Source organism: Eurypyga helias, unplaced genomic scaffold (genome assembly GCF_000690775.1).
Source record: "Eurypyga helias isolate BGI_N326 unplaced genomic scaffold, ASM69077v1 scaffold613, whole genome shotgun sequence".
NCBI classification, from domain to species: Eukaryota; Metazoa; Chordata; class Aves; order Eurypygiformes; family Eurypygidae; genus Eurypyga; species Eurypyga helias.
This window is the reverse complement of record NW_010238970.1, coordinates 600-12,285: the sequence shown is the minus strand read 5'-3', so window position 1 is coordinate 12,285 and position 11,686 is coordinate 600. Positions and strand designations below refer to the sequence as shown.

The following is an 11,686-nucleotide window of genomic DNA, read 5'->3' as shown; positions in this document are numbered from 1 at the left end:
GGGCCCCGCGCCCAGGCAGCGCCTGGCCGGCACATCCGAGATGCGGGGGACGTGCCGCAGCTCGGGTGACGCTTCATCTTTCACTGCGGCTCAGGGATGGGGGTGCGGGCGGCTGAGGGCACCGGCACCCACAGCCCTTGAAATGCCGTGTCTGTCAGGGGTGATCCCTTGAGCATCCCATCGATGGGAAAGAACCTCACGTTTTAAGATAAAATGATTCACCATTACTTTTTTCTTAACGTACTCACTGAGTCTTGCTGTTGCGCAGCAGTGATTTTACTCTAGTTCCCCTGGGAAGTGACCGTTTGATAGCCTTGTCCTCTGATACACCTAAAGCTATGAAGTGTTGGGCATGCCTCTTCCCTCCTGCAATTCTGGTACATCTCGACTCCATCCACTGCCAGTGATGAAAACAGTGTCTTGCTAATTCAGCAGCTGCTACTTACAAAAGAGCCGAAAACATCACTTTTCCGAGATGTCTGTGATAAACCAGGGACAAGTGAAAGAAGCATTAAGGATTTCCTTGACTCCAGGAGAAGTTTTGCTCTGCTGCTGTTCTGCTTGGCCCTGCTTGCTGGTTGTGTAAGCAGAGAAACTTCAACACAATTTGTTCATTGGTAGCGTTTTACTGCCCGTGGGAGATTTCAAACTCAGGTATGTCCCTATATCATAGCTGACCCCTAACGCCCATCGCTGAGTTTGTGTCGCAGGCCCGAATGAACTGAACCAAGACCAGGAGGTGCATTTCACACCACAGCAATAAAATTTCACACCTCTGCTAACTCAGGTATGTCCCTATATCATAGCTGACCCCTAACGCCCATCGCTGAGTTTGTGTCGCAGGCCCGAATGAACTGAACCAAGACCAGGAGATGCATTTCACACCACAGCAATTTCTCCTCTGCTAATAAAAAATTGGACCATTATTCTAATTTTGACCCACTTGTGAAAACAAATTTAAATTCATGCTCTCTGTATTAGGAATATTTTTTTTTTTTAGCTTTTATTATTCTGGATACCATTTGCAAATAAATATTTAGTCCAAACCATGCAACCTTTGTTATTTGTTTTCAGCATGCTGTCTTTCATATAGTATACAGGCATTTTATAGTCTGTATACATATATACTATAGTATACAATATAGTATACAGGCAGTCTTTTAAAAGAAATCTTTGAAATCTGAAAATCGTGTACCTAGTGTTTTGCTTTTGTCTTTATCTCTTAAACAGGTTGCATTAAAGTAAAACTCTGCTGCCGTGAATAGAGCTTGTTAACATGAAAGTGGCTGGAATAGTCTGCATCCAGGAGCGCTATGGAGCAATTTTCAACAGGGAGGAGAAATTGTTACATGTGCCTGATAACAGACGACAGTATTCCACTGACAGAAATCTTCTACTGAGTGGGGTAGGAACACCCTGGCGCCAAACCTCTAACTGTAACGTGAACAGAAATGCTGGAGCACTGAATGAAAAAAGTATGAGAGCAGTGGTGACAGGAGGGGGAGGCTATTTTGGATACAAGCTGGGATGTGCTCTTGTCAATGCAGGAGCTTCAGTGGTTCTGTACGACATACACAAGCCTATCTGGGAAATTCCCAATGGAGCGGTGTGTATCCAGGTAGGATTAATTATATTTTCACAACAGTCAAAATTAGTTTAGTTGCCTTTTCCCTAACGTCTTACAGTTTTCACAGAATCCAAATACCTAATTGCAAATTACTGCAAATTTCAGTAACTTACACTGTGTGCATATCCCACATGATTTCTGGTCAACTGATTCTAGTACACCTGCAATAAGGAAAACAATGAAACCTGTAATGCCAGAGTATGCACTTCACCTCTTGATTCTGAAGTACTGCTCAGTCACTGCCCTCATCTGTGCCTTAATCACCTGTAGAACGAACATATGGGTATTATGAGCCTGAACAAATATTTTAATTCCCTTGAGTTCTATGGAAGAAAGCGTTTATCACTAAGTACTGCAATGGGCCTAGTTTTCAGTCCCAGGATGTGCAGTAAGTACAACACGCATTCCCTTTGTGCTAACCCACTACATGACAAATGCTAACCTGCAGCTTTGATCTCAAGTCCAAATATCTTTTCATATGTATTACAGGCAGATGTCAGGGATTACGACGCCATATTTGCAGCCTGTGAAGGGGCTGACTGCGTGTTTCATGTAGCTTCATATGGAATGTCAGGAAGAGAGCAAGTGAGTCCAAATAGTTTTGTTATTTTCTGTGTGACTGCCCACACTGAGGATGAGAGACATGATGCTCTAACACTGCATGCTAGATTTTATCTCTCCAAAGAGCCTGAACCCACGTCCATGCTGTTCTGGTAAACTGCCCTGTGCAAACTGGTGTGCCAGCTGCAAGCAGTCTGCTTGTAGTGCTGTATTCCTAGTTATGAAATTATTTCCTTTGCATTAGAGGCTTTCCAGCACCCTGGCAGGGCTTTTGAGCTGGAAATGGCATTGAAGAGCTCTGAAATAGTGTGAGGACAAAAGGAAAGACAAAGGAGGCAGGTTTCCTCCAAACCCCTGATCTTTCCCCAAACCTCTCACATGGAACTCCTAGCTGTAAGGTCACCAGGAGGAATGAAACCTAATTTATAAATAATTTTGTATAATTAAATTGTAACAACATCTGTATTTCAAATCTTCATTGTTTGCCACTGGGTAAAAAGCTGTAAGGATGTACTTGATGTAGGACTCCGAGACACAATTTTTGTTAAAATTACAAACACACCTTTTCTTACCTTATTTAATACAAGCAACTTAGAAACTACCTCAGCTGGATAGAACAGCTCATTCGAAGATCCATGCGCTGAGCAATGAATACTTGGAATTGCTCTGGGTAGAAGCAACTGGTCACTCAAGTGATACTCAACCATGGAAATTTAGCATATTGCTGCAAGATGTGTAATAATTGGAAATGTATGTTCACAATCACCATGATTCTCTTTGCTTCAAGCAGGATAGACTGTAAAAATAAAATTAAAAAAACCGAGACATAGTTTGAAAATAATGATTTGTTTTCTTTAAGTCTGAAATAGCAGCCTAAATGATCTTTTGTATAATGAAAGCACTAAACTCATTACATTTACCTGGGGACATTTATAACATCCTCCTATTGGATTTAAATTTTATTATTATTCAAAAATGCACCATTTCCTGATTTTCCTAGTTGCACAGAGAAGAGATTGAAACCATAAACATTCATGGAACAAGATTCATCATTGATGGTATGTATCTAACCTTGCTGTTGGGTCTTGGCGTAGCATATCAAAATATTGTACCACTTTGAAGACACCAGTTGGCTTTTTTGGCACACGCTGGTTTTTACCAAATACTTTACATTTTTGGCAGAAGATGAGGAAACTTGTTGTTTCAGTGTTTTATGCGCAATTCTGTTACAGGGTGTGATATGAGAGCCAGCACTGTAGTTCAACTACCTCAGCTTTTCGTAACCATGTTTGACCTGATCTCACAATCTGTATCCAGATGAGGAGTTAATTATTTCCATGTGTATTTTGTAGCAGTAAACCTCGATGCTATCTAATAGCTTGTGCAGAGGTAGTGAACAGCCCTTGAAGCACTTGGACTTGCAGCCACCTGCCTGGCTGAGCTGAAGCTCATCTCAGTGGGCTGGTTGCAGCCCTCCCAGTGTTCGCTTACAGTTTACAGCATCCAAACCAGGATGTGACAGATGATGAAGGACTTGGTTTCACACTGATGTCTTCCCTTTAAATATGCTTTGCATTTTAAATCACTCGATCATAAAATGGAAGGATTTGCCCTTACGATTTGATGTTTTCTCCAAAAAAGGTCATACAAACATTCTTCCATATTGTTTCATTTTCCACTGAGCTAATTTACTTTCTGCATTGCTGCAGCCTGCAAAGAAAGGAACATTGCTAGATTGATATACACCAGTACTGTAAATGTGGTGTTTGGAGGGCTTCCTATTGAAGATGGTGATGAGGAAACTGTGCCATATTTTCCAATTGAGAAGGTATTTTGGTTGTATTATATTTTCATGTTTCCTCTTTACTTTCTTTTTTCTGAAAAGCCTGGAGTATTCTTGGTGATGTTTTGCCTGATGCCAGAATCCAGTGTCAAGAAAGAAGACAGAACACTCTTTACACCCTTTGTAGATGCTTATTCACAACCTTGACACATCAGTCTCATGTACACTGCAGTATATATTTCTTTGCTTCCTATCAATGCCTTGGCTTTGGAAAATAACTCATACAGTGTCCCATTAGCATCAATGAAATTCCATCTGAACACAGGGATTGTGTTGTACGGCTTGGTGCCTCTTTAGCCATTTGTTATTTATGCGATTTTTCTGTTTCTCCTGTATTTACGATGACATACATTCAGTGTAGAGCTGATGTGGAAAACCAGCCTATTTTTAGATGGTTTTATTGCACTTGAAAAGGAAAAAGTAATGCTACTTGCTTTGCATACACATTCGTGTTTTGTGTCCCTTCTCTCTCCATTAAGTATTTCACAGACTTTAAGAATTAGAGATGGGTAGAAATAATATTGAATAATAGTTTGAATAATATATCAAATAGTATTTGATATATTTGCCACAAGAAAGCGAACGGGATAATTCATGTCTTCAAAACTTGTCTTTTGACTTTTCCGTTACCTGAAAAAGAAATCCAGATTACAAAGTAGCGATCAATTACTTTCTTGGCAGCATTCAAAGCATACATATATTTATTGCTTCTCAAATGTGCTGATATTAATTAACTGGCTTTGCATACATAAACATAAATGCTTGCTTGCCTTAGCAATATGCATGTGTTTTATCCTAAACTAATACCCCACGGCTTCTGTATTTCGAGTGTTTGTTGCCATCTGCCAAGTAAAATCTAGTAGAGAAGAGATGCCCCTCTGCCCTGTCATTTCAAGAACAGGTAGAAACATATTCGCTTTTTCTCTGTAGCACGTTGACCATTATTCCAGAACCAAATCAATTGCGGAGCAAATGGTACTAGCAGCTAATGGAACTCCACTAGCAGGTACTTTTGTCTTAGCGTGAATTCACAGTCGAATTTGCTCCTCCTCTTCTTGTTCCTCGCTAACATCCTGTATCCTGCACCAATCCTTAGTGGACAAGACTGTCCAGCAATTATGAAATCAAGTTATCTACCTCTCTCACGAATGAAAAGATTTTCACTTAAAAATCACTTTTAATTGTTTTTAAGTCCCCACAGTGTCTGTAAAATGATCTAGCATGGTAGCAATGAGTTCAGTAGTTTAACTGAAAATAGGAAGATAGCTATAAATTAAACAAAAACAAGTGCTTAATGTAACTTTATTATGCAACATGTGTAAAACATGAAAGCAGATTAAATTGCTACCCACCCCTCCCCAGCCCCCAAGTTGTATATTAAAATCTGAAGCAGCCACCCGATACTACAGCCTGGAATTATTTATTAGTGCTTCCCAAAGTTTTCCATGTTGAGGAAGCCAGTTATACACTTGAATACTTTAGCTCACCCGTGAGATACTATAACTGCCAGTGCAAAACAAATTAATGTAAAGTGCAACATGACTCTGTGTGACCAAGTGATACTGAGCTAAATTTAGCTGCAGACAACGTAAAGAAAAGACTCCTCACTTGATACGTGCAGAGGTCTATGAAGAGACATAAAGTCCCTGTTTCACATCAATAATTTTGTGTGAGATTAGTTGGTTTCATTCCACTTTCCTACCAATAGCTTGCCTGCTTCAGCAAACTCATCACCACAGCTGGCACATTCATTCACTGCCTGGCCACAGAGCCAAGGGACGGGTTAGAAAGAGGCTCTGAAATATCAGGTCGTTTCTAGGAATCCAGCTATGACGGCTGGACTTCTCTGCAGCTATTTCATCTTGCTATTTTGCATGTTCTGATTCTGCCAGCTTAGTATCCAACTACTACTTGAACACCTTTAGCTATATATTATTTTTGAAGCTGGCAAAGTTAATTTATTTCAGAGTAAGTTCTGTCTTTGGTTCATACAGACAAAGATAGAATGTAGTCATGTGAAAGTCTCTTAAGAATGGTCTTACCAATCCTTCTAGGAGGTGGAAGACTCTACACATGTGTTCTTCGCCCACCAGGAATCTATGGACCGGAAGAGCAAAGACACTTGCCAAGGCTAGCAGTACGTATTTTAATGTTCTAATCAGAAAAATTTTCTGTGGTATACAACAGCATCACTTATTGTGCTGTAAATTGACTGACCTTCTTACTGGGCAGTATTTCAATAATTCAACTGTCTGATGAGGATATTATAACTTTTGTTACCAGGCACTACATTATAATTGCAAAGAATGTAGAGTACATTTAAAAGTCTTTTATTTAAATACAAACACACATAAGTCCAGTTTTATAATTTAATGTTTACTCCCATTATAAGATTCAGGCCATTCTATGATATTTTGAATGTCTGTTTGCATGCAACTTACACCAAATGGTTTAAAATATTCATGAAAAGAGATACAGCAAAATATCTTATTTCCAGTCTCAACTATTAACAGCTTTCACTATCCAATGAAACAAGTTAAGAAGTCGAAAGCACCTTCTGGTACAATAGGTTACTACAGGGCAAACAGAAGAGGTGCTCACGTTTTATTTTTTCACTTGCTTTCCTTTAAATTTTAGGACTAGTACAGAATATGATCCCTGTAGAATTACAAGAGTCAGTTACTTTAAAAGCATCAGTACAATACAAAGTTGCGCGCAGTTTTGAGAAAAGAATAGATTCAAGCTTACCACAGAATAAATATTTTTGGTTTGTGGCTGAGGTAGGGAATTATATTGAAGTCAGCCAAAATATACTTTATCATCTTCTAAATAAAATATTTTTTAAGAATAGCAAATGTCATTTTAGTTAAAGTTGAGATGTTTTCTTTAGCCCTTGAAAAAATACAGTCTTTAAAAATTTCCATTTAAGATTTTAAGCTTATTTATTAGGAGTCCATTTTAAGGCAGCATGCAACTGTCAAGTTTTGCAGTTTCTAAAATGTACCTGTTAAATTAAAAATATGACACCTAGCACTACTTTCCATTTTTTCTCAAAGCTATCTGTTAAATTTGACCCAATTTTGTGAATACTTTTGATCCATTCAGAACTATATCTTACCTTTCCATACAATATTTTACTTGACCTTTGAAAAGACCCGTACTTTTTGCAAATTCAGGACATAGAGTGTTCAATATGTTCTTTGATCCTTCCTCATGAACAGTATTTTTAGAGCTCTCTGCACCTCTCTTGATTCTTTTTAATTGATTCATGTAATTTTTTTTAAGTTGGGACAAATCTATATTTAGTTGGACAAGAAAGTGCACTGTGCCTCATTCTAAAACCCATTTTTCTTTGGTTTCACGTCTACAGAATAATATTGAAAGAGGGATACTTATCTTCAAGTTTGGGGATCCGTCTGCTAAAATGAACTGGGTGCATGCAGAGAATCTTGTACAAGCTCAGATTCTAGCTGCTGAAGCTCTCACCCCTGAAAAGAACTACATAGCTGTAAGTAAACAGTAAAAGCACCAGCTTTGATTGGACAGTAGACCCTAACGTTGTATCCTGCAGTACAGTAACTACTGTATACTAGCAGTAATTACTGTATGTGTTATGGCCCTTTTGTTGATGATGTTGCCTCTGTTTTTAGTTGACAGATGTGCTGTGAACCTGGCAGCACTGGCTGTGCAGGGAGTTAAGAGTTGGAATATTCAGTTCTGTAAGAACATCTCCATCTTTGCATTTTTGTAATACAGTATTTGCCATTTCTGGAAGATAAGCAAAGAATGTTTGCTATGTCAGAACTGAAACTGGGAATTCAGGCAGATTTATCCTCTGCTCCCCTGTATATATATATCCAGACTTAATATTCTGAACTGTGATAAACGGTTCCTCCCATACCACATGCAAATAAAAGCACATTTTTCATTGATTCAGAATTAGTTGCAACTGTTTTCCTTGTAGACACAGCTTTTTATTTGATCTAGAAGCACTACCCTTAAAGTATATTAGAAAGATTTTCAAAGTAGATGAAACTACTTTTTCTAAAACTAAAAACAGAAAGGAAAGAGGTATCTTATGCCTTGGTTATAGACCTGGAGTCTTAGGGATTTCAGTGAATCTTAACTAGACATGTCCCACCATTTGGCAAATGTGTGAACAGCACAAGTCAGCTATGGCACCACTTTCGGGGCATTTGGTAACCTCTGCATAGTCACTATAGCCATGCCGTCCAGGCACAGCTCTAATAAATAAATTATACGAAGGCATGTTAGTCACATAAGCCACTTGTCCACCAATTTCACTGCACGCATTTGTGCAACTGATGAAAACACATGTAGACAGCTTGTTGGCTTGTATGTGCATCCATGCATATTTTATACTGTTTTATTATTTTTAAGCTATTCATAAGGAGTGAGATAAAGAAAAATAAGTCAATATATATGCAGTATTATTTTTACTAACTTCTCTCTTCTCTACCTCTTTAACAGAGTGGCCAGGTGTATTTCATTAACGATGGTGAAAAATTCAACCTTTTTGAATGGTTAACTCCACTTGTATGTACAAGATATACTTTATCTCCAAGTACATTAATTTCTTTGACTCTATTCAGCTCCAGCTTTTGTGTGCATGTTACATTTGGTATGTTTGCTTTGGGTGTAAGAGGTCCATTCTGAATGTGGGTTTAATTCCTGCTTCAAGTTCAGTGTAATTAGAGCTAAAATTCTATTTTAAAAATTACATTAAAGCAACTGTCTTCACTGAGACCTAAGTACCACCTAAACCAGTATCCTCTTTTGAACTGCCATTATCTTCATTTCGTGGGCATGCATCTGTTAGGAGTGTCTATTTTGGGTGGGCAAAAAATCCTAATTATTGATCTGTAATATGCATTCTTTTCAAAATATTATTTTGTTGTTAACGTTGGGCTCAAAATCATAAATATGTCACAATGTTAAATTAGGTACCATGGCATTTTGATCAATTATTATAGACTTTTTTTCCTTTTTTTAAGACTACGACTTGAAAAGTACATAGGATCTGCTTTTGACATTTAACTGAAATCCAATTAAAAATGAAAACTCAAATAGTAACAGCGAACATGAATTTTTCTGTTTTATCAGTACATATTTCCACAAATGTCTTCTGGATTTAAACTTTAAAGTTGTTTGAGGATTCTGGTTTTTTCTTTTTCTTTTTTTTTTTTTTTATTTCTTTTCAGTTTGAAAGATTAGGTTGCAGTAAACCACGGATACGTATTCCTACTTCTTTAGTTTATGCATCAGGTAAAAATATTTTATCAACATTTCTCTTTACTGTGCACACTACCCTCATTCCTAATTGTAATATAATGTTTTGGGTTTTTTTTAAACTTTCCTACAATTTTCAGTTTCATGTCTAAAAATAATACACTGTGGGCTCATCTAGTGTGCAGCAGTTAGAGGTGAAGCTCAGCCCTATGCAGTGTGTTGAAACCAGAATGATCTATTTAAGTCCCACAAAACCAGGGTTTATGTAGGGCACAACACATGTATAACTTTGTGGAGTTAATGGTATAATTATAAAAAGTTAAATGTAAAACTTCATTAAATACACTGACGAGTATCTGCTTTGCTGCATGGGTAAATTGCTTGTTCTCCTGTATCCCATGTTCCCTGCAGAATCAACCCCCATGTGCAGCTAAGCCAGAATCCAGCTTGCAGTATATTTTGTTACCACAATCTCATGATCTTTTCACTAGACCTGTCACAAGCACTTTTCACGCAAGCACCCTAATTAAGGCTGACTGAAGTATTACTATTAAATCCAGCCCCCTGTGAGCACACAGTCCTGTTGATGTTAGTAACGGTGCCCCGAGCTCTCAGGCATGTGATTATCCTTCACTGTCATCTACAGTGCCAGCTAGGCCAACATCATCATGGTATAGCAATTCACTAGTCTTACCTCAAGTAGAAATCTTCTGTTTTGCAGCCATGGTAATGGAATACCTTCACCTGATGCTGAAGCCATTTGTTGAACTGTCCCCACTGCTTACCAGAAATGAGGTAAAATCTTTGTAAACTGACAGGATGCTTACATACATGTTAGTACTGAGGTACAATTTAAAAGTCAGTAGAAAGTAAAATCCACCCAGTACTACTTCAGCCTCCAGTTCCAGGGCAAATGTATGAGGCCCAGTGTCCTGTATGGCTTTGGCTGATCAGCTGGGCCCTAATTTCCAAAGATATTTAGGCACTTAAGAAATGGCTTTTATCTGCCTCCTTAAGTACCTAAATGAGAGTGAAGAACATTTTTATGGATGTCTTCAAGACTAGAAGATTCTGCTTTGCAGCTTTTACTGCCCTCCTTGGGCCTTCGAGATTCTCCTTCCGAGTGAACAATTTTTAAGATAATGTGAGATATGACACATTGACATAATGCAATGATGAACATGGATATAATGATGTGAGGGTTTTTTTATTTTACGTTTCCTTTAACTGTGTCTTTGCAACCATTTACAGACCTTGTTCCAATATCCTTGGTACTGATATCTTTGTATGTTGACTCTGTTGCTCTGCAGGTACAGAACATTTCCATAACTCATACATTTTGAATAGACAAGGCACGGACTCAGCTAGGGTACAGCCCAGAGAAGTTTGCATTTGCTGATTCTGTGGACCATTACATTAAAACAAGACCAGAAGCCCAGAATCATCACATCTTCCTCAAAGTTTTGCTTTCTTTAATTGTTAGTTTAAGTTTGGTCTTTCTTTCTTTAAGATTTGATGGCCTTTCAGTTTTACATTTTTTTAAAGAAACACAACACTGACTTGCATAAACTGCACATACTCAAATCACAGTACTGCTATGTGGATGCTTCTAATCTCAATACTTACTGGCCCCAGTGCAGCAAACAGGTGGCTATTTTTAGATTTAAAAAACAAAATTGTAACCTATCTGTAGCTGTACTTGAGAAGTTAAAATTCAGTGAACTACTAAGGCCAAATCACTGAAACACACTGGAGTCAAGATGGTTGCATCTATTTCACACCAAAAAACAACTTTCCAGACTGACTGCTGAAATAAATCAGAACCTGCAGAAGAAAAACCCAAGAGCTACAGCTGGCCTGCAGTGCTTCACTGATGAAGAAAAATGGCTAAAATAAGGAGAAAAATTGACAACAGCGACTGCCACAGCTCACTGCCTCGAGAAATTGAGGAACAAGCAAAGAGAGGGAGAGCACAGATTCCTGTAAATAACACACACCAGCTGTACAGAGAAAGTTCACACTGTGTGAATTTCTTTTGTGAATTAGCTGTATCACAAAATAAAAGTGTACTTGAAACTTTGCTGAAGTCAGTCCTGTGCCTCTGCAGAGTTCCAGAAGCACTCCCTGCCCTACCCTTGGGTGCAAAGGCATCTGTGGCAGCACCTGGTGGCAGTTCACAGCCTGGGGTAAGGGGATACACGCAGGTATGGTTTTTCACAAGTCACAACTGCGTATTTTAGTTAAATTGGAAGTTATTAATTAAGTTACATTCGTTAAGTGCATTTATGTCACAGTAGAGGAACCTGCCACCATGGGTTGCACCAGTCTTTGTACTGCTTCCTCTACCTCCAGCAGTTACTGAGGACACCTAATGAAGAGTCATTGCTCATCAGCTGAACTTTAGG

The 11,686-nt window shown here is 38.5% G+C and overlaps 1 protein-coding gene across 1 annotated transcript; it reads left to right on the top strand.

The window, feature by feature from the left end:
- The first annotated feature begins 1,227 nt into the window (after nt 1–1,227).
- On the top strand, nt 1,228–10,840 carry LOC104506865 (putative short-chain dehydrogenase/reductase family 42E member 2). The gene is given in 11 exon segments (XM_010147974.1): nt 1,228–1,618; nt 2,117–2,212; nt 3,189–3,246; nt 3,898–4,016; nt 4,962–5,037; nt 6,086–6,168; nt 7,402–7,539; nt 8,523–8,588; nt 9,254–9,317; nt 10,003–10,076; nt 10,592–10,840. Coding segments are annotated over 11 exon segments (1,365 nt in total). The 5' UTR covers nt 1,228–1,276.
- The last annotated feature ends 846 nt before the right edge of the window (nt 10,841–11,686 follow it).